The sequence below is a fragment of the Mirounga leonina genome, unplaced genomic scaffold, assembly GCF_011800145.1.
Source record: "Mirounga leonina isolate KUSES-001 unplaced genomic scaffold, KU_Mleo_1.0 Mir_176, whole genome shotgun sequence".
NCBI classification, from domain to species: Eukaryota; Metazoa; Chordata; class Mammalia; order Carnivora; family Phocidae; genus Mirounga; species Mirounga leonina.
In genome coordinates this window covers 2,613,326-2,635,695 of record NW_023270454.1, presented here as the reverse complement: position 1 = coordinate 2,635,695, position 22,370 = coordinate 2,613,326, and the positions used below count along the sequence as shown (strand labels likewise).

At 36.6% G+C, this 22,370-nt stretch overlaps 1 protein-coding gene across 2 annotated transcripts in view; it reads right to left on the bottom strand.

Moving 5' to 3' along the window:
• Window positions 1–22,370, bottom strand: part of PPP3CC (protein phosphatase 3 catalytic subunit gamma) — a 99,145-nt gene that overhangs the window by 38,953 nt on the left and 37,822 nt on the right. For both annotated transcript variants that reach the window (XM_035022531.1, XM_035022532.1), the window contains exons 2-4: window positions 17,615–17,812; window positions 17,161–17,285; window positions 4,809–4,920 (exon numbers count right to left, since the gene is read on the bottom strand). In XM_035022531.1, the coding sequence (XP_034878422.1) occupies window positions 4,809–4,920; window positions 17,161–17,285; window positions 17,615–17,812 (435 nt within the window). The remainder of the gene's footprint in view (window positions 1–4,808; window positions 4,921–17,160; window positions 17,286–17,614; window positions 17,813–22,370) is intronic.

Genomic DNA, 22,370 nt, shown 5'->3' with positions numbered 1-22,370 from the left:
ATAACTGTAATGTAAAGCAATTTAAGAATTTATGTAAAAAAGGGGCACCTGGGTGGCTCAGTTCGTTAAGCAACTGCCTTCGGCTCGGGTAATGATCCCGGGGTCCTGGGACTGAGCCCCGCATCGGGGTCCTTGCTCAGTGGGGAGCCTGCTTCTCCCTCTCCCTGCTACTCTACCTGCTTGTGCTCTCTCTCTCTCTGTCAAATGAATAAATAAAAAAATCTTTTTTTAAAAAAAGAATTTATGTAAAAAAAAAAAACAACCTCCACCTGCCACCCTTAGAAATAGTCACAAGACTGCAGCTGCACAATCTGGAATGAAGCATCACTTAGCAGTAATTGTAAGGTGCTGATTCTAAAAGCCACGGTGGCCCTTGAAGAGAGATCAGCTTAACAGTGAAAACATCCATGCAAAGCAGCACACATGCTCTTTGCTCATAAGAATAAAATGTGAAATTGTATTTGTGTGCTTGTTCCAAGATTTATTCACATTTCAGATGCAGCATTAGAATGAAACAGGAGTATCTCTGAAGAAAAAAAGAAAGAAATCTGGTTTAACAAATTAAAGCATGTGAAAAGCAAATAAAAACCTAAGATAAGCAATTCTGTGCAAATGAAACCCTTAAAATGTTTCCCAGAACCTATTGTTCCATCTTCTAAAAATAGTCTGAACCAATTTTTACTAGTCAAAAAAGAAACTCTGAGAAAACAGAGGAAGAACTGAATAAAAATGTTACCTAAAAAAACCTGACCCTTAATGCACAACAGAGGCATCCATAGGCAGCTTTCTTATGACTTATTTACTGCTAAATACTGATCGTTCCAGGGCCTTTGTCAACTGCTTGATATGCATTATTTAATTTTCCTAGGTAAAGAAAAGGAAGTGTAATGAGTAATATCCCCATATTTGCCTTATAAAAACAATGCAAAATATTTCCAATTTTTAAACTATTTCATGAAGTGGTTCTCAGATGACAAATAGTAGATACTTTCCAAGCCTCTGGAGCAGGTGTTCTAAACCAGCATCATGCAGCACAATTATTCTGGGGTGCTTTAAAAAGCCTCTTAAATGCTTGGGGTCCATTCAGGTGATTTTGAAGTTACCAGTTTAAAAATTTATTATAATAGGAGTACATGGTGGTGATAAAAGATAACTGCAGCAGTACCACAGGAAGATATAAAATTAAAAGTACAAGTCCTGCTGACCCAGCTCCCCACAGGTAATTACTGTTTTCAATTTTCTGCACATTATATATTTTTAATTTACAAAGGAGATCATATTATACATGTTCTGCAAATGGCTTCTGTCACCTAACCAAGTATTTGAACATCTCTCCATATTAGTACATCTAGGCCCACCTTGATCTTTCAACAGCTGCCTAGTATTCCATTTTTGAAAATGTATTAATACATTTTTAAATGTATTATTTAAGCAGTCCCTTTTTGATATTTAAATTATCTTTTTTCTTTGTTTTCTTTTTTGCTATTACAATTAACACTGTAATTGTTATCATACATCCTTATACATCTATATCTTATTGTCTTTTTGCAAGTATACAGAATGGTAAGCAGAATTCTAAAATGACCAGCAATGACCTACAGCATTGTATAATCTACGCCCACTTTCAGTGGGTGGAATTTGTGAATATGTTGAGCCTCCCATGATTATATATCGTTAGGGCAAAAAAAGGGAGATTCTTCTAGGTGGGCCCAAACCTAATCAGGTGAGCCTTTGAAAAGCAAAGGGTTTTCCCCAGCTGGCTGATCAGGGAAGAGGAAGGCAGAGAGGTGCATTTGGGCTGCCTGGAAGAAAGCAAACATCGATACTGTGAACTGCCTGTGGGAGCAAAGAACTGCAAGCAATCTCTGGAAGCTGAGGGCAGTCCCTAGCCAACAGCTAGCAGGAAAACAATGAACATTAACCCTAAGGTCATAAGGGCTGCCAATAACTGGTAAACTTAGAGAAGACCCCAAGCTCCAGGTGAGAGCTGCAGCCTTGGTGACACCTGGATTTCAGCTCAGGGAGACCCTGAGCAGAGAATTCAGCCACACTCTGCCTGGACTTCTCACCTATAGTAACTGTGAGATAATAAATGTATTGTTTCAAACAGCTAAATTTGTGGTGATTTGTTATATACCATTAAAAACCATATATAACCTGCATGAAAATTCCTAGAAGAAGCCAAATGGCTGGGTCAAAAATTTTTACAGACATTCCAAAATTGCTCTTCAAATACCTTATACCAATTTAAACACTCACCAACAGATCTAATTTTTTTTTTTTTAATTTCCTGCATATTACCTACTGATTTGAATGGTTCATTCTAAGTCCCAAGGGCTGAAATGATCTGTATCTTGCCCACTTGTAGTTGACTGTTCTGCCAGTGGAATTTTTTTAAGTGTTCATACTCTAAAATTTTTTGTAATAAAAATGACCTTTCCTTTCAGGATCTAATAGGAGAAAGGCTGTTATTACAACTGCCAACTCCAGTGTAGGAAGCTACAATAACAAGAGTTACTATCAGCATATGGAACACTATCAAGTTGTAATCTACCTATAAGTAAAGGGATTTTGGGGAGAAGGATTGGATAAACTCTTGAGCCTCAGAAAACAAATTTAAAAGTTGTTTTTTTCAACTTTGAATATTCTTTTGGGAATAAAACTTTAAATATTTTATGATATATTCCTCCAAGATAATAATTTGAAGAGAAATCTGAATAGGACACAAAGTAAAATCCATGATCAAACCATCAATTACATGACATTAAAGCATTTGTATATATTCAGTATTATTTGGAGAAAGAGGTAGATTTTAGAGCCAGACAATACCCAAGAATTTTTTTTTTTTTTTTTAAGATTTTATTTATTTATTTGATAGAGAGTGGGAGAGTGAGAGAAAGCATAAGGAAGGGGAGGAGCAGAGGGAGAGGGAGGAGTCTCCCCACTGAGCAGACAGCCTGATTCAGGACTCAATCCCAAGACCCTGGGATCATGACCTGAGCCGAAGGCAGACGCTTAACTGACTGAGCCACTCAGATGTCCCAATAATACCCAAGAATTTAGTTGAGCTTCCTTATTTTATAAAGAATACGGTAACATTTTAGAAATCAAAGGTTAAAATTTTGTGGGTTTTATTTCAATATTTTCCTTCCACTTTATATAAAAAGACAAAAATTCCTTAAAGTATGAATTGATACATAATTTTTTTAGAGGGCTAGTTAGAGTATGTATCAAAAGCCTTTAAAATGTTCATGCCCTCTGACTTAGTAATTGTCTTCTGAGAATTTGTGCCAAATTACAAATCCTAGATGATCATTCATTCAACAAATTAATTCAACCAATATTTTTAAGCATCTCCTATGAGTTATTAGATACTGTTCTAGAAAAACAACAGTGGATAAAACATGTCCCTGCTGTCATGGAACTTAAATTATGGTAAGAGAGAATAATAAACAAATGTATTTTTAAAATATAAATATCTATATAAAAACATATAAAAATTTAAGGTGTTGTTAGATTTTTTTTTTTTTTAAAAGCAGGGTATGAGAGTAAAATGATGAGATATTTAATTTAGAAAAAGCAACCAAGGAAGAAAGTCTCTCAGATGATATGAATGAAGTAAGGATGTAGATCTTACGAACAGATAGCTATGTGGGAAACACTAAGTGCAAATGCCCTGGGGTAAGTTCTCTCAAACAAACCCAATACATTACCATCACACTGAATGTTAACTAAGAGCCAATTGTAAGTACCTAGATTCTGGTCAAAGAAATCTGTGAGGGTTTTTTTAGTTATTTGACATAGTGAGAGAGAGCACAAGCAGCAGAGGGAGAAGCAGACTCCCTGCCAAGCAAGGAGCCCAATGCGGAACTCGATCCCAGGACCCTGGGATCATGACCTGAGCTGAAAGCAAACACCTAACCGACTGAGCCACCCAGGCATCCCTCTGTGAGGTTTTTTGTTTGTTTGTTTGTTTTTCAAACAGCTAGCAACATTTTGACTTTCAAAAATTTTACCTTTAATAATAAGCTTTTTTACTATTACAGTATTATTTATAGTTGGAAACAGAAATGTCATACAGTTATTACTAAATTGGCTACATGATAGTGCATTCATAAGATGGGATACTTTAAAAATATTAAAATAACATTTTAAAATCATGTTCAAAAATATTTAACGGTACAGAAAAATGTTATTACATAAAGTGAAAAGAGCAATTTATTAAGCAGTGCATATAATAGCCCAATTTTATTTTGAAAATATGTACAGATATATATGCATTTGAACTATTTCATGATAGGCTTTTTTTTTTTCCCCTTCTTTTTTTCTTTTCTTCTTTTTTCCTGATAGACTTTTATATATACAGAAAAGAAGACTATCTCTCAAATAGTGAGATAATAGTTATTTTTAAGTGATGTGACTATGGACAACTTTTTTTTTTTTTTTGACAACTTTTATCTTCTTTGAACTTTTCTATGTTTTCAAATACCCCAAATGTATTACTTTAATATACAAAGGGGGAAACCACAATAGTTATTTTCAAAATAAATGTCTTAAAAGGTAGAATCTTGGTTCTTACCAGAAAATAAACAACAGGAAGCATTTGAGTTCCATTAGTTTCTTTTCTGTTTATGTTTGATTCATTGTGGAACTGACAACAGGGTAACTAAAAAAGTAATGGAAGTGCCTGGCTGGCTCAGTCAGTAGAGCATATGACTTGATCTCAGAGCTATAAGTTCAAGCCCCACATTAGGGGCAGAGTTTACTTTAAAAAAAAAAAAAAGTTCTGGAAAAGTGATTATACTTACATTCCTGTTTGAAGGTGAAATATTCTGTAAGATGTCTGCATTCATGATTTCCTCGAAGCAAAAACACTGTTTTGGGATGATTAATCTTTAAACTCCATAAAAACAGCACACACTGTAAGACATATATAAGGATAAATTTTTATATGTGACCATGATAACACATAAAGACAATTTATAGGAATTCAAATGACTTGCTATAATGCCATATCTCATTGCTATTCCCAATTGAAATATGAAACTTTCTAGCTTTTTGAATGTGACATGCTGTTGCCCTAGAATCTGACAGACAGTAAGGAGGCTTCATACATACCTCTCCTTAATTTTTATTCCCATGTTCTATCCAAATATCTAGCACTCTGTGACAAAGCCACCCACATATATACACACATACCCCTTAGTTCTAAAATCTGTTTTATTTAATAAAGAAACACCAGAGACATTTCCACTAAAATAAGGAACGAGGCAAGGATATCCACTCTCTCTGCTACTATTCAACACTGTACTAGAGGTATTAGCTAATTGAATTAGACAAGAGAAATTAATTAGAGGTTTAAGAATGGGTAAAGGGGGCCCGTGGGTGGCTCAGTCGTTAAGTGTCTGCCTTCGGCTCAGGTCAGGATCCCAGGGTCCTGGGATCGAGCCCCACATCGGGCTCCCTGCTCCGCGGGAAACCTGCTTCTCCCTCTCCCACTCCCCCTGCTTGTGTTCCCTCTCTTGCTCTGTCTCTCTGTCAATTAAATAAAATCTTTAAAAAAAAAAGAAAGAAAATGATATAATAATAGTATATCTGAAAAACCCTAGGAAAAAAAATGAATGATAAAACTAACTCAAATAATAAAAGAACTCAGTAAAATGGCAGGATATAAAATTAATATTCAAAATCAATAGCCTTCATATGCACAAACAATAAATAGGACACATGGTAGAGAAAACTCCATTTACAGTAGCATCAAAGAAGATTAAGCATATAGGAATAAATTTAGTAAGAAATGTGCAAAATTAATACCAAGAAAAATTTAAAACCCTCCTGAAAGACACAAAAGTAGGCAAGAACAAATGGAAAAACACTCCTTGTTCTTAGATAGGATGATTCAGCATTAGTTCTTCCTAATTTATAAAATCATTGCAATTCCAATAAAAATACCAACAAGCTATTTTATGGAGTTAGACAAGTTGATACTAAAATTTCTATGGAAAAATAAACATGCAAGAACAGCCAGGAAACAGCCAAGAAAAAAAACACTGAAAAAAGAGAACTATATGGGGAGGGGGAACTAGTCCTACTAGACATTAAAAGATACTATAAAGCTTCTATAATTAAAACAGTAGTACTGGCACATATATAGATAAATATACCAGTGGAATAAACTAGTCCAGAAATTAATTCAAGTACATACAGAATTTTGGTATATAAGAAAGGTAGCATCCTAAAGCACTAGGAGTAATAATGGACTTCCTTTTTTTTTTTTTTTTAAGATTTTATTTATTTATTTGAGAGAGAGAGTGCACACGTGCACACAAGCAGGGGAAGGGGCAGAGGGACAAGCCAACTCCCTACCGAGCAAGGAGCCCAATGTGGGGCTCCACACTGTCCCACAATCCCATGACCCTGAGAGCAAGACCAGAGCTGAGGTGAGATGCTTAACTGACTGAGCCACTAGGTGCTCCTAATGATGGACTTTTTTTTTTTTAAGATTTTATTTATTTATTTGACACAGAGAGAGAGAGAGAGCACAAGTAGACAGAGCAGCAGGAAGAAGGAGAGGGAGAAGCAGGCTCCCCACTGAGCAGGGAGCCCAATGTGGGGCTCGATCCCAGAACCCTGAGATCATGACCTGAGCCAAAGGTAGCCACTTAACCGACTGAGTCACCCAAGCACCCCAATGATGGACTTCTTAATAAATGTCTCTGGGACAACTGGTGCCATTTCAAAAAAAATCAGATCCATAACCTACATAACACATAATAAATGACAAATGAACAAGGGAGCTAACTGTATCAAAATGAAACCATGTAAGTTCTGTAAGAAAGAATAGTGAGGAGTGCCAGGGTGGCTCAGTCGGTTAAGCATGTCTGCCTTCGACTCAGGTCATGATCTCCAGGTCCTGGGATCCAGCCCCACATCAGGCTCCCTGCTCAGCGGGGAGCCTGCTTCTCTCTCTCTCTCTCTCTCCCTCTGCCCCTCCCCACCGCTCAGTCTCTCTCCCTCTCTCAAATAAATCTTTTTTAAAAAAAGATGGATAAATTTGACTATATACAAATAATTTGTACAGTAAAAAAAATTTGGCAGAAACTGATAAAATTACATATTCATTTAACTTTTGATCTACCCTGAAGATACACCTCCAACAATAAGAAAATCATATGCATAAAGTTGCAGTATTGCTTGTAACAGCAAAATTTTGGAAACAACCTTAACGACCATACATAGGACAGAAGGCTGAGCAAATTATGACACACTCACACAATAAAGTACCATAAAGCTATGAAAAAAAAAAAAAAGAGAGAAAGATCTCTATAAACTGATTGGAACAATTTTCAGAATATACTGTGAAGTGAAAAAAGCAAAGTGCAAAAGAGTATGCTACTGTTTCTGTAATAAAGAAGGGAAGTAAGAAATACACATGTATTTACTCATTTGTGCAGAAGAAATATAGGAAGGATAAATGAGAAACTAAAGTTACCTACAATGGGCACAAAGGAAAGGGGTGGAAAGAAGGGGGCACCGGGAACAGTTAAGGGGGGTTGAGGAGGGAGCAAGACTTCTCAAAGGATAACCTTTTGGATAGCTTTGACTTCTAGAACAACAGTAATGTTTTACACGTGCCCCTCAAAATAAATAATTAAATCAACCAGCATGTGAAAGAAACCCCAAATAGAATACCAACAGTAATAAACCTAACTGTATTATAAATAGATAACAAAGCAACAAAGAAGGGTATGGGGAAAAAAGAACTAACCCAAGTAACTTTGGAAAATAGCATTTTGACTGCACACTACAAGGCTAAAGACATAGAGAAATGTACACAAACACAATATGTTTTCACAGTATGAATTGGCTGTTATATATGTATTTTATGGGTATAATAGGATTGAACAGACAAGTGAATGTATTGTAGATAATGGGAGTAGGAAAGGAGGAAGACTAGACTGAATCTTGTGATGTGGGACTGGAATCAAAACTTAACTCTTTTTAGGGTATATACAGATAGATACAGAAACAAATAAAAATGTGGGTACATGTGCAGGTTAGTATGCTTATATATATATTTCCTAGCTCCTGCTGAGAGGGCCTACGACCTCAAAATCACTATGTGTATTGGGGCGCCTGGGTGGCTCAGTCATTGAGCGTCTGTCTTTGGCTCAGGTCATGAGCCCAGGGTCCTGGGATCAAGCCCCACATCGGGCTCCCTGCTCTGTGGGAAGCCTGCTTCTCCCTCTCCCCCTCCCCCTGCTTGTGTTCCCTCTCGCTGTGTCTCTCTCTGTCAAATAAATAAAATCTTAAAAAAAAAAAAAATCACTATGTGTATTGATTTTGGACTACAAATCAATTTTAGCAGGAAAGTATATATGCAAATACAGAACCTGCAAATAATGATCGATCATATATACTAATCATAAAATATACATATCTCACACACAGTCTCAAAACACAAGCAACAACTGACAGGACTATGGCAAGAATCAGATAATCAATAACTGTAGTTGGCAATTTTGACACACTCAAAAGTAACTCCTAGTTCAAGCAGACAAAAATAATGAGAGTTACAGGGAACAGTTCAACAGAGAATGCATTATTTTCAAGTATATACAAGATAGCCACAAAGGGGCATATGGCTGGCTCAGCTGGTAGAACATGCAACTCTTGATCTTGGGGTTGTGAGTTCAAGCCCCATGTTGGGTATAGAGATTACTTAAAAAAAAAGTCACAAAAATCTACGAGGTACCTCATCAGAAAGGGAGTCTCAAAAAATTCCAAGGAATGAATATCATTCAGGTTATGTTCTCTAATTAAATTAGATTAAATAGAATCAGTAACAAAATACTAACACTAAAAAAAAAATCCCACATGACTGGAAACAAAAAACATACTACTTCATTGTCCTAGGGTTAAAGAGAATTCTTAAAATAGAAAATACTAAATGATAATAAAAACCATACATACCAAAATCTGTGGGACCCAGATAAAGCAGCACTTAAAGGGCAATACACATTGACAAGTACATTTACTTTTTAAAAACAGATATGGAAATATGCTTGTAAATGCCTAATCTATATCTTAAACGTCATACAGAAACTCCTAACAGTGATTGTAAGAGTGGAATGGCTAACATATGAGGAGACACTCGATTTCATTAGTAATTGGAGAAATACCAATTGAAACAATAACATACTATTTTAGACCCATCATTTGGTAAATATTAGAAAATGAGATAAAACCAAGTTCTGGATAGAGGGCTGTAAGGAAATATGAACTCTTAGGTGCTACAGGTAGGCATATAGATTGGTACAGCTATGCTGAAGAGGAACCTGTGATTGTCAGTTCAAGAATGAAGGTAATATACCCTTTTCCTTGGCAATTCCACTCTTGTTCATAAACCACAGAGAAACTAAAACATGGGAACATCAGTGGATTTATATAAGAATATTCATCATAGCAACGTTCACTATAGAAAGAAACTGCAGGCAACCTAGGTGTCCAACGTTGAGAATAAATAACTAAAATGTCATAGATGTATACTCTGGAATACTATACAGCAGGCAGAAAGCAATGACTGAGAGGCAGCAACCTGGATGGATCTTAAAAACATCATGATAAGTGAAAACATCCAAATCAACAGAAACAAAGCTACAGCAGTGGTTCTCAGTGTGGTCACATTAATCTCAAATGTGGTACACGGGCATCACTTGGCAACTTTTCAGAAATAGAGATTTTCAGACTCTATCTCAGATCTAGTGAATCAGAAATTCTGGGGTAGGGCACCTGGGTGGCTCAGTTGGTTAAGCGACTGCCTTTGGCTCAGGTCATGATCCTGGAGTCCCGGGTGGGGCTCCCTGCTCTGCAGGGAGTCTGCTTCTTCCTCTGACCCTCTCCGCCCCCATGCGTGCGCGCACACTCTCTCTCTCTCAAATAAATAAATAAAATCTTAAAAAAAAATAAAGTCTGGGGTGGGGCCCAGCAATCTGTTTTTGAGCAACTGTTCCAGGAAATTATGATGCATGCTAAAGTTTGAGGACCGCTGAATAGCACCATAATACTTATATAAAATTAAAATACTTTATCCACCAAAACCTTACATATTAAAAAACTAATGTAATGTGTTATAAGTATTCTGAGGTGCTAAACATAACAGAAACATATATAATTGCAAGAGGGAGAAAAAAAATAGAGTTCACAGATAAGAAAAAAATTAAAACAGAGACGGACTTTGCAATGACTAGTAATAAATGTGTCATGACCTGAAGAGCTTGATTAATTCAACTGGGATTTTCCCACCTCCCAAAAAAGACTTTAAAATTCGAAATCCAGGTGCTTCTCAGTAAGCCTAATCTAAGTCACCAACATCTCTTGCCCATGCTTACTGGATTAGATTCCTAACTGGCCTCCCTGTACCTACTCTTAGGCTTCCATTCAGTTTATCAAAAAATAGCCAGAGTAACTGTTTTGTTTTGTTTGTTTGTTTTAGAGAGGGAGGGGGAGGGGCAGAAGGAGAGAGAATCTTAAGCAGGCTCCATACCCCACAGGAGCCTGACATGGGGCTCAGCTGGATCTCATAACCCTGAGATCATGACCTGAGCCGAAATCAAGAGTCGGATGCTTAACCAAATGACCCACCCCAGGTGCCCTCCGAGTGACTGTTTTAAAACATAAATGTGAATATGTCATTCCCTAGCTCAAAACAAACAATCTCCAATAGCTTCCTACCACATTCAGAATAACACCCAAACTCCTTACTACGGTTTGTAAGGCCTGACATCATCTAATCCCTGCCTATCTCTCTGATACATCGCCTACAACTTCCCCTTACTCATTATTCTGTCTAGCCAAACTGGGCTTGTTACTATTTGTGGACTGCATTAGGCTTGCTTCAACCTCAGAGCTTTTATACTTGATATGTCCTCTGCTGGAATGTACTCACCCCTCCCCCACCCCCCACCACAGAGGCATGGCTCATTCTCTCAGGTCATTCAAGTTTCTATTCACAGGTTACCTCCTCCTCAAATCAGCCTTCCCTAATCTCCATCTAAATTAGCTAACCTTGACGCTCTTTTAGCCCCTTACCCTGATTTGATTTTCACAGGCATAAACAAATACATGATGCTGTCCCTTTCAATAGAAAATACAGTATAGGACTTGGCTTTGCTTGTTCATCTCCATCCCCAGAATTTAACAGTATTTCTCAACAGAAGTACTACTGGCAATTTGAAAAGCATGATTCTTTGTTGTTTAGGAGTTTCCTGCCTATTGGATGATGTGTATTTCCCTGGATCCAGCTCATTAAGTATCAGTAGGACCTCTCAAGTATTGTGACAAACTATTCATTCATATGTCTTTGTACATAATTATGTGTACATCTGCAGTATTTCTCAAAAATGGAACTGCTGGATCAAAATATACGTACATTTCGAGACAGACACTGCAAAACAAACATGAAACTTAAATATGCAGACACATACAGATATACTTAGACTTTTTTCTTTTTTTTGGTTGACTTTTGTTTTTGATGTATCAACTTGCACAGAATATTCCAAAGAAAAAGTACAGTAAATTCTAAATGAAATAAGTCAGGCTGAGAAAAACAAATACCATATGATTTCACTTATGTGTGGAATCTAACACAAAGCACAGGAATAAATAAACAAACATACAAAAAGCAGAATCAGACCTATAAATACAGAGAACAAACTGATGGTTGCCAGAGGGGAGGTGGGCGGGGACTGACAAAATGGGTGAAAGGGAGTAGGAGGTATAGGCTTCTAGTTATGGAATGAATAAGTCACAGAAATAAGAGATACAGCGTAGGGAACAGTCAATGGTATTGTAATAGCCCTGTATGGTAGCTACACTTGTGGTGAGCATAGCATAACATAAACTTGTTGAATCACTATGTTGTACAGCTGAAACTAATATAACATTGTGTGTTAACTATACTCAAAAAAAGGACATTAAATTCATATATAAACTTAGAAAGCACTTTCTCTTTTTTCTCTATTACATTTCCCAGCCAAGAACATGATATATCTTTTGATTTATCTAGGTCTTTGTTTCTGACTCCTGAAAAGACTCACCTTTTTGAAGTAATGAGATATATAAAAGCACAATTCATATCCATACTTCAGTGTAATTTGGTTGATATACTTCTTGGCCTCTAATCTCAAATTTTATTTCCTTATATATCAGGATGCAATTGCACAATTATCTGTACAATTCAATTACAGGCTCATGATTATCAGATCTGTTCAGACACTCAAAACTCACTTATTTCTGTGAACAGAATTTGTACTCCACTTCAACAATCCTTTCTGTATGTCAACAATTATTCATTAGTTGTCAACATGTCAACACATCAACAATTGATCATCGGATAACATCTATAATCCCTAGACATCTGATAACATTTTCTCTTTGGTGACACCTGTACATGTAGTATAACATATCCTATGATGAAAAGGTTCCCTTTAACCCTTTCTCTTACTGTAAAATCAATTAAAAGAAACTAAATTTAGCTTCCCCGACCTCAGAGCAAGTAGTTTACAATATATACAAACGAAGAAGGAACATCAAAAAGCTCAGGAATAAGTGAAACTTTACTATTGTGTTTTATCAGTGACATCTGGATCAGTCCCTGGTGTACTAATCAAAGCCCACATTGCTTCAGGAAAGATCAATGCTTGCTCTGGGCATGAAAAAAATCAGCATGTCTTGATTTTCTCATATAGGCTCAAGGAAAGAGAAGTTATTAAGTATAGAAAGAAAATAAAGTGAAATAAGGTTCTGTAAAAACAACTAGGCCAAATGTATCAAAAGTCTTTAAAATATTCAGTCTCTCATCCACTTCTTTTACTTATAAGAATCTGACCTAAGGAAATATTAGAAATGCTATTAAAAATGTATTCAAAAAGATATTAATTGCAGCAATATGCAGAATGGAAATAACTAGAAAAGGACCACTTGTGATACAAGTGATAAATATCCAATTAATTATTGCTTAAGCCCTAAAGACCTTTTAAGTATCTTATGAAGAAACAAGAAGTCTGGAGGTAAGATGTCCAGGTTTAGTGTACCAGCTCAGTATTGTCACCAAGAAACAATGTCCTCTCTGCCTCTTTGATCTGTAATTCACAGGAGGTTTGCTTTTCATCCTTAGCACCTCCTCATGGTCACAAAATGGCTGCTACAGTACACACACCCACATTTGAAATGACATAGTGAAATAGGGGCTCAAAAGCTTTCACCTTGCAAGAGTCTTTTCATCTGGAAACAAATGTTCCAAAGTGCATGTGTGTGCATGCACATTCACATCAAAAAAGCTCAGACCAATGAGAATTCATTACCTGAGGCTGGGTTAAGGGCCTCCCTTCCTGAAATCAAAGGTTCTCTCTGAACCCCCAATCTCATTTATCTGAACAAAATAGGGATTTTGATAGGAAGGAAGGAGAGAAAAGATGGACAACAAGCAGTACCTGCTACAAACCTAATTATCCAACAACAGGAGAACGGTGAAGTAAATTATGGTATTTTTACCATTAACCACAATTTTGGAGAAATTTTTGTAACAGAGAAAAGTGCTTTCAATACAATGCTGAGTGGGGGGGAAAAGACTACAAAAAGGAAAGGTACAAAATGATTTCAATTTTCTTTAAAAAAGATATATGCAAATGTAAAAGAAGAAAAAAGTGCAAGAAAATACAAGATGTTGGGGCGCCTGGCTGGCTTAGTCAGTGGAGCATGCAACTCTTGGTCTCCGGGTTGTGTTCGAGCCCCACCTTGGGTGTAGAGATTACTTTAAAAAAATTAAAAATCTTAAAAAAAAAAAAAAGAAAATACAAGATGTTAACACTGATTATATCTGACTTATAAAGGTTTTTGTTTTCTTAGATTCTACATTTCCCAATTTTTCTACAAAAATGAACTATTTACAACAACAACAAAATGTAATAAGGACTCTATTACCTATTTTCATTCATTTGACAAAAACATCATACTCATGCTTATCAAGGACACTGATAAAAAAATTGCTCAAGTATATACTTGTATCATGTTGGACTAAGCTGTTGCCTACAGAAGTTTATAAACTTAGTAGTTTATAAGTGACTTCCAACTGAGACTACATATACCCTGATGTTTAGTTTAAAATTGGTATAAAACAGCATTGTCACTTTAAAGTTTTGATCCATTTATCTCTTAAGCTATTCCAGAAAAACCCTTTAAGTTAGTGAAACATCAAATAAGAAGATAAAGCCAAATATAAACTATGATTTATTAACATCCACTCATTCGACAAATACTGATTTTGAGTGTCCCCTATGTGTCAGGCACTATGCTAGGTCCTAATATGAAGAATACTGCAGAAAATTAAGTCAACACTTTTGTACTATACTGAAAGATCTGTTCATAAGTGCATCTTTTCTAATAGACTGTCAGCTCCTACAGAAAGCATAAATCTTCTTTTAAAGATTTATTCATTATTTATTTTAGAGAGAGAGTATGTGAACATGGAGGGGAGTGCAGGGGATGGAGGGGCAGAGGGAAAGACAGAATCCCAAACATACTCCCCACTGAGCATGGAGCCACTCAGGGCTTGATCTCATGACCCTGAGACCATGACCTGAGCGGAAATCAAGAGTCGGACGCTTAACTGACTGAGCCACCCAGATGCCCTGAAAGCATGAATCTTAAAAAGAAAACAAAAAATAGAAAGCATGAATCTTATTCATTATTTTATCCTCAGAGCCTACCATAAAGTCGGCAATCAGGAAACATTTGTTGATGAGTAAGGAAAAAATACATTAACAGAAAATATTCTGAATATAGTATATGTGTACAAAAATCATGGATTTTTTCAGTGTGTGCTTTATTGAATATACTGATGCATTGAAACTATCTGTAAATGTATGAGTTAACAATCCGAAGATGATTTGGTACAATATTATCTTTTTAAGAAGTTGTTTCATTAAATATAATGTCAAATTAAAAATTCAGTAAGTTCTGTATTTTCTTCATCCTCTAAAACGTCTTCATGCTAAAAAATACACAAAAAAGTAAATATTCAATGTGTCTTTCAAACATCCATACATTTGACTGGCTACTGAAACATGATGTGAACAGGAATTAGGAAGCTTTTCTTTTTTAGGCTATGTTTGCTTCCCTTTTTATTTTATTTATTGAACTATAGTTGATATACAGTATTATATTAGTTTCTGGTGTACAACATAGTGATTCAACAATTCTATACAATATGCAATGCTCACCACGATAAATGTAGTTATTACCTGTCACCTACAAAGTTATTACAGTACTATTGACTATATTTTCTGTGATGTACATTTCATCCCTGTGACTTATTTATCTTAAAACTGGAACTCTGTACCTCTTAATCCTCTCTACCTATTTTACCCAACTCCCTACATCCTGCCCCCTCTGGCAACCACCGGGTTGTTCTCTGTGTTTATAAGTCCACTTCTGTTTTGTTTGTTCATTTGTTTTGTTTTGTAGATTCCACATATAGGTGAAATCATATAGTATTTATCTTTGTCTTATTTCACTTAGCATAATATCCTCTAGGTCCATCCATGTTATTGCAAAGGGCCACATTTCATTCTCTTTTATGTCAGAGTAATATTCTATTATATCCAGTATATATGTATACAGACCACACTTTCTTTATCCATTCATCTATTGATGGACACTTAGGTTACTTGGAATAGAGAAACATTTCAATGATACAGTCTGCAGGTATCATCTCCACCCATCCCAGTACCTACTTAGAGACCTTGGAAATTTACTGAGCAGCAGGGAAACGTGATTATTTTCTTAGCTTCTACCACTAAGTTTTGTCCTCATAGATGACACTAAATTAATTTGAGGCACTGGCAGGTAACACTGAACTTTTCTGATCCATGAATTTAGACAACCCATCTAACTAAAGAGGACAACCCATTTCTCTTGTATATTTTTCTGCAGCTATAGAACAACTGCTGCTTCTTTGAATGAGCACTAGGTAAGACAGCTAACTTGGATCTAGGAGTGATGCTGCACAAACAATAAACCTTTAACCACCAGAAACACACTAAGTACAGTGAGACTATCACACTATGAGGGAGAACGAGAACTAAAGACTACAAGAACATCATGCAGACTCAATTTCTCATCTCATGCTTATTCTGGGCACATTATAAATTTAATTACCTGCACTATTCAAAAGTTACTTCTCTTTTATTTGCCAAGCATGTGTAGCTAAATCAATGGACATTAAATATGAACGTGCTTTGGTTCCACTGTACTCAAGTCTTTGCATTAGGTTCTAAAATAGTTTTATCTTTTATACACAGTAGTTTATACTTTAATTCTTTTTTTAAAGATTTTATTTATTTATTTGAGAGAGAGAGCAGTGGGAGGAGAAAAGGGAGAGGGAGAGAGAGAATCCCAAGCAGGCTCTATACCCAGTATGGAGCCCAACATGGGGCTTGACCTCACAACCCTGAGATCATGACCTGAGCCGAAATCAAGATTTGGGATGCTTAACCAACAGAGCCACCCAGGTGCCCCTACTTTGTTTTAATTATAATCATTTTTTCTCATCATTCAATTTTTAAAATATATTTAATTGTGAGTTTCCATTAAATTCATTAACTTTAATCATTTTTTTCTTTAATGAACATTTGTTAACTGCTTACTATGTGCAATAATATAAAAAATTATTCCTACAATAAGCTAAATGCCTGCTTATTTAGCATTGGAAGTTAATCTAAAAGCAAATTGTAGCCCAGCAACTTATGGTTTTATAATGAAGATCTGCTAATTCAAACCCTGTTTAGGGTGAATAGCAATTTATGTAATTTACACACAGCCTATACATTATCTTCAGAGGAAAGGTTGGTAAGCATTTAACTTATTTGCAAAGCTGGGTTAATATAGCTTTCTATATGTCTACTACATATAGAAGCTACAAGAAGGAATAGATCTTTCTTATACAAATGAAAACATTTCTCTAACACTTTAATACTGAAAGTAATGAAGTTTACAAATTCTGCCAGTGTTCTCATTTTAATTTCTTCTGCTGAAGAATGGAAAGCAAATTTCTAAAGAAAGACAATATGATCGTTCCAATGTATCCAGTTTAATTTTTACCTCTATACTGAAATAGCCTCTGTCCACATAGTCACCCAGAAAGAGGTAGCGTGTGTTACTAGGTGATCCTCCAACTTCAAACAACTTCATCAGGTCAAAGAACTGTCCATGAATGTCACCACACACTAGGGAAAAAAGGACACATGGTGAGATGAAAAATATGTCTTAAAGAGAAAGGGCAGTACACCAATAAGATCACAGTTTAACTTTTAACTTAAATCACATTAGCTTTTGACTGGAATGTTCTGTAACTGTGGTCAATCAATACTGAATAGTCCTACTGTAAATATTAGGTATTTTAAATTGTATTTCTTTGATGAACAACAAATATACTGAATAATCCAAGACTATCTCATAATTCCTGGAAAAATTATCACATATCTTAGTTGGTTATTTGTAATCATTTTTCAAATTAGCTCAAATCTAAGCACCACTGTGCAATTACTTCTCATACCTGTGATTGGTGCATCTACTTCTATCATAGTCTTCTCTTGTCTCAGGATGGCAGCCCCATCATTGATTATCTTTAAGGCTACTTCCTCTTCCAGTCGCCCTTCCTTCACCAAATGGTTTTTCAAAACATCAATTTTAGGTTTCCCATTCTCAAATACTTCCTTCAAAGTAAGCCGTTGGGTTGGAGGAAAGGGAACAGCTAGAAGGAGAGAAAAAGTAATTTAAAACACTTAAATGTATAGAGAACCATGAACCCATTTCTTCTATGTAACAAATTAAACCTAATATATCACTATGATTCCATATCCACAGTACCAGAACTATGTGGGGAAAGAAATCTAAGACACTGTATGTTATTGATGATAGATTCTAATTTTTAAAAAGGCCACAGTTAAAGTTATTTAAAAGATGTATCTGAATGTGTGTATGTATGAATTATAATGTTTTACATATAAACATGAAAGACTTGAAGCTGATTCAGAAAATAAACTAAAAGACCAGGGACTAGATGATATGATGATATGAGTATCTTTTATCTATGGAAAAGGTGTTAAAAATGAAACTGTGGGGTGCCTGGGTGGCTCAGTTGGTTAAGCGACTGCTTTTGGCTCAGGTCATGATCCTGGAGTCCCTGGATCGAGTCCCGCATCGGGCTCCCTGCTCGGCAGGGAGCCTGCTTCTCCCTCTGACCCTCCCCCCTCTCATGTGCTCTCTCTCTCTCATTCTCTCTGTCTCAAATAAATAAATAAAATCTTTAAAAAAAAAAAATGAAACTGTGGTTAAAATGAAGGGAAAGAAATCACAACACTAAAGGGCACTTATTTTTCCATGGAACTGACATAATGGAACTGTGTTTTAGAAGGCTGACTTTGGCTCCTGATCAGGGGAATCATAGTTGTATACTTTATTATTAAAAGGTAGTTGCGGGGGCGCCTGGGTGGCTCAGTCGGTTAATCATCTGCCTTTGGCTCAGGTCATGATCTCAGGGTCCTGGAATCGAGCCCCACCTCAGGCTCCCTGCTCAGCGGGGAGTTCTGCTTCTCCCTCTCCCTCTGCCTGCCGCTCCCCTTACTTGTGCTCTTGCTGCCTCTGTCAAATAAATAAATAAAATCTTAAAAAAAAAAAAGGTAGTTGCTTAAAATATTACTGATAACAAGCACACTACTAATTGAATGGAGCTGTTCCTGAGAATTACTTGCTACAGTAACACAGCATAAACTAGAAGAGAACAGATAAGGAAGGTCTAGTGTGTTTTCTAATCTGGAAATGCTAAAAACTAGTTTATGCTTGATATAAAGTTCAGGTAATATTATGGTGAACTACCAACTTTAACAGAAAAAATCTTTTTGACCTTTTAAAATTGGTCATCACCTCATTTACTTACTTTATAATGTAGTCTACTTTAGATTATCTATGATCTAACATCGACAAGCCTATAAATTATACATTTTATTTTTTTTAAAGATTTTATTTATTCATTTGACAGAGAGAGACAAAGCGAGAGAAGGAACACAAGCAGGGGGAGTGGGAGAGGGAGAAGCAGGCTTCTCACTGAGCAGGGAGTCCGATGTGGGGCTTGATCCCAGGACCCTGGGATCATGACCTGAGCTGAAGGCAGATACCTAACGACTGAGCCACTCAGGTGCCCCAGAAGGGTTCATTTTAATTTGTGATTTTTTTTTTTAAAGATTTTATTTATTTATTTGAGAGAGAGAATGAGCTAGAGAGCATGAGAGGGGGGAGGGTCAGAGAGAGGCAGACTCCCTGCTGAGCAGGGAGCCCGACGTGGGACTCGATCCCGGGACTCCAGGATCATGACCTGAGCCGAAGGCAGTCGCTTAACCAACTGAGCCACCCAGGCGCCCTTTAATTTGTGATTTATGCCTGGTGGTTCTACTTCTAGCTTTATGGTGAGGGGCTCCTGGCTGTCTCAGTCAGAGGAGCCAGCGACTTTTGATCTTGGGGTCGTGAGTTCAAGCCCCATGTTGAGATTATTTAAATAAATAAATAAACTTTAAAAGCGGGGGGCACCTGGGTAGCTCAGTTGGTTAAGCGTCCAACTCTTGATTTCGGCTCAGGTCATGATCTCAGGGTTCTGAGGTCTAGCCCCATGCTGGGCTCTGAGCCGGGTGTGGAGCCTGCTTGGGATTCTCTCTCTCCCTTTCCCTCTCCCTCTACCCTTCCCTAACCCCCCAGCTTGTGCACATATGCTTGCACCCTCACTCTTACTCTCTCTCTCAAAAAAAAAAAAAAGAGAGAGAACCAACCTGAAATCTACAGGCACTATAAAAATTTTAGACTTAAAAATCCTATGGTAAGTTCACCATGCTCTTAGCTACAACTTGACTCATCTGGGTTATTCAAAGCTTGTTGAGAAAAATTATAGTAGCTATCCAACCAGCAAATATTCCCTTGAAACAGGGGACCATATATATCCCAGTTCATGTAGGACAGTCCTAGATTTCCACTGCTCTCCTAGCATAATTGTTAATAGAGCCCCTTTTCACTCTCAAAAGAATTCTAATTTGAAGGATAAATTGTTATTCAGATGGAACATCAATACATTATTTTAGTCAAATAATCTACTTCTAAAATAAAATAAAGATATTATGATGAATCTTTTATTTATTCATCTGGTGAGTCTCTAAAACAGAGTGAAAGGTAAGTCCTAAACAAATTTACTTCAATTTTCATAAAACGTAATGGTAATATAGTTGGCTTTTAACAATAATAAAAAAGTCCTTTATAGTTTAGAGAGTCTTACTGAAATATTTTCAGATGAAATTATATGCTATTTGGGATTTGCTTCGATATAATGGGGGGACAGGGAATAAGCAGCGGTACAGAAGAAAAAAAGAACAGTAGTGAGTTACTAACTGTTGAAGCTGAGTGCTGTTCACTTGAAAGCTCCTAATACTATTCTCTCTACTGTTGTAATATGTTTGAAATACTTATTTTTTTAAAAAAGTGTAAAAATTGGGGCACCTGGGTGGCTCAGGCAGTTGGGCGTCTGCCTTGGGCTCAGGTCATGATCCCAGAGTCCTGGGATCGAGCCCCACATTGGACTCCCTGCTCAGCAGGGAGCCTGCTTCTCCTTCTCCTCCTAGCTCAGTGCTCTCTTTCTCTCTCTCTCAAATAAATAAAATCTTTTTTTAAAAAGTGGAAAAATTACCAAAACTAAGAGTATAAGTCTTAGAAAAATTTTCTTTAGAGAAATTTACATGAGGTTCAATCAAGAGCTACGTGCATGTGAGTTCAGAGAACCCCAAGTCCTCTGAAATCTTGATCCAGAAAAATAAAGAAATGGATGGTTCCACATTTAATCATTCCCCTTTTCATACTTAATTTACCTCTTTTTGGTTTTCAAACTCTTACTCTCAATTTCTGGCTAGCCAATCTGCCCTTCCCCATTTTGAAATGAACCCCATAGAAAGCCTGCTTGTTTTTAATCCCCACTTTGTAAATAAAAGAAATTGGCCAACAAACTAAAAACAAAATGAAATAATATAAAATCAAATATGTTGGAATTGACAAAAAAGGTATTATAATAGAGGTAGTACCAGAGACAAGAGATCCACAGATATTATTTGACTTCTAGCAGCAATATTATTACTACTAATAAAAATAAATTTCCTGGGGCGTCTGGGTGGCTCAGTCATTAAGCGTCTGCCTTCGGCTCGGGTCATGATCCCGGGGTCCTGGGATCGAGCCCCCATCGGGCTCCCTGCTCCACGGGAAGCCTGCTTCTCCCTCTCCCACCCCCTCTGCTTGTGTTCCCTCTCTCGCTGTGTCTCCCTCTGTCAAATAAATAAATAAAATCTTTAAAAAAAATAATAATTTTCCTGCAATAATGAGTTGTAATCAGGTAACAGTTTACAAAACAGGAAAACCATTTTTTCTATATAAGTTATGTAAGAAGAGGTGACAACAACCTAAAGAACTCTTGAGAAAGGGCGCCTGGGTGGCTCAGTCGGTTAAGCGACTGCCTTCGGCTCAGGTCATGATCCTGGAGTCCCGGGATCGAGTCCCACATCGGGCTCCCTGCTCAGCAGGGAGTCTGCTCCTCCCTCTCATGCTCTCTGTCTCTCATTCTCTCTCTTGCAAATAAATAAAATCTTAAAAAAAAAATTTTTTTTTAATTAAAAAAAAAAAGAACTCTTGAGAAAGAAATTTAGAAAGGTATTTTTTCTTTCTCTCAAATTCTTCAGTTGCAATTTACTTAAATAATAAACAAGTCACTTAGTTAAATGAAAACAAAAGCAAGGTTGAAATGGATCAAGGGGATTATGCCCAGCTAAGAGAAATGGGACACAGCTGAGCCAGGAACACTAAAAGGAATTAAGATTGGCTTGAGACAACATGCATTACAGAAAGTTCCAGAAGAGTCCTAAGTTTTTAGCTAAGGGCAAATAAAATCAGTTTCATTCAAATCAGAAGAAAAGAATCTTCAACTTTAAAGGAGTGGGTCCTAACTCCCCTCAAGTTACTCCTAGCTATGTTTAGAAGCCCTGAATTCCATCTTCCTTTATTAGAAAGTTGTATACACACTATAGTTGAGGTTGAGTCATAAAAGAGTGGAAACAGCCACCATCCTGAGAAGACTAAAGGAAATCCAGCTAAGTTTGGTCACGAAAGGAAATAGCAGGAACTTTCCAATTAAACTTTAAACCTCTATTTTTAAAAAATATGCCCCAGGTACAGTGATCATTTGTCCAAGTACACCTATTAGGATATTCTCAGATTATTTATCTTGTCCT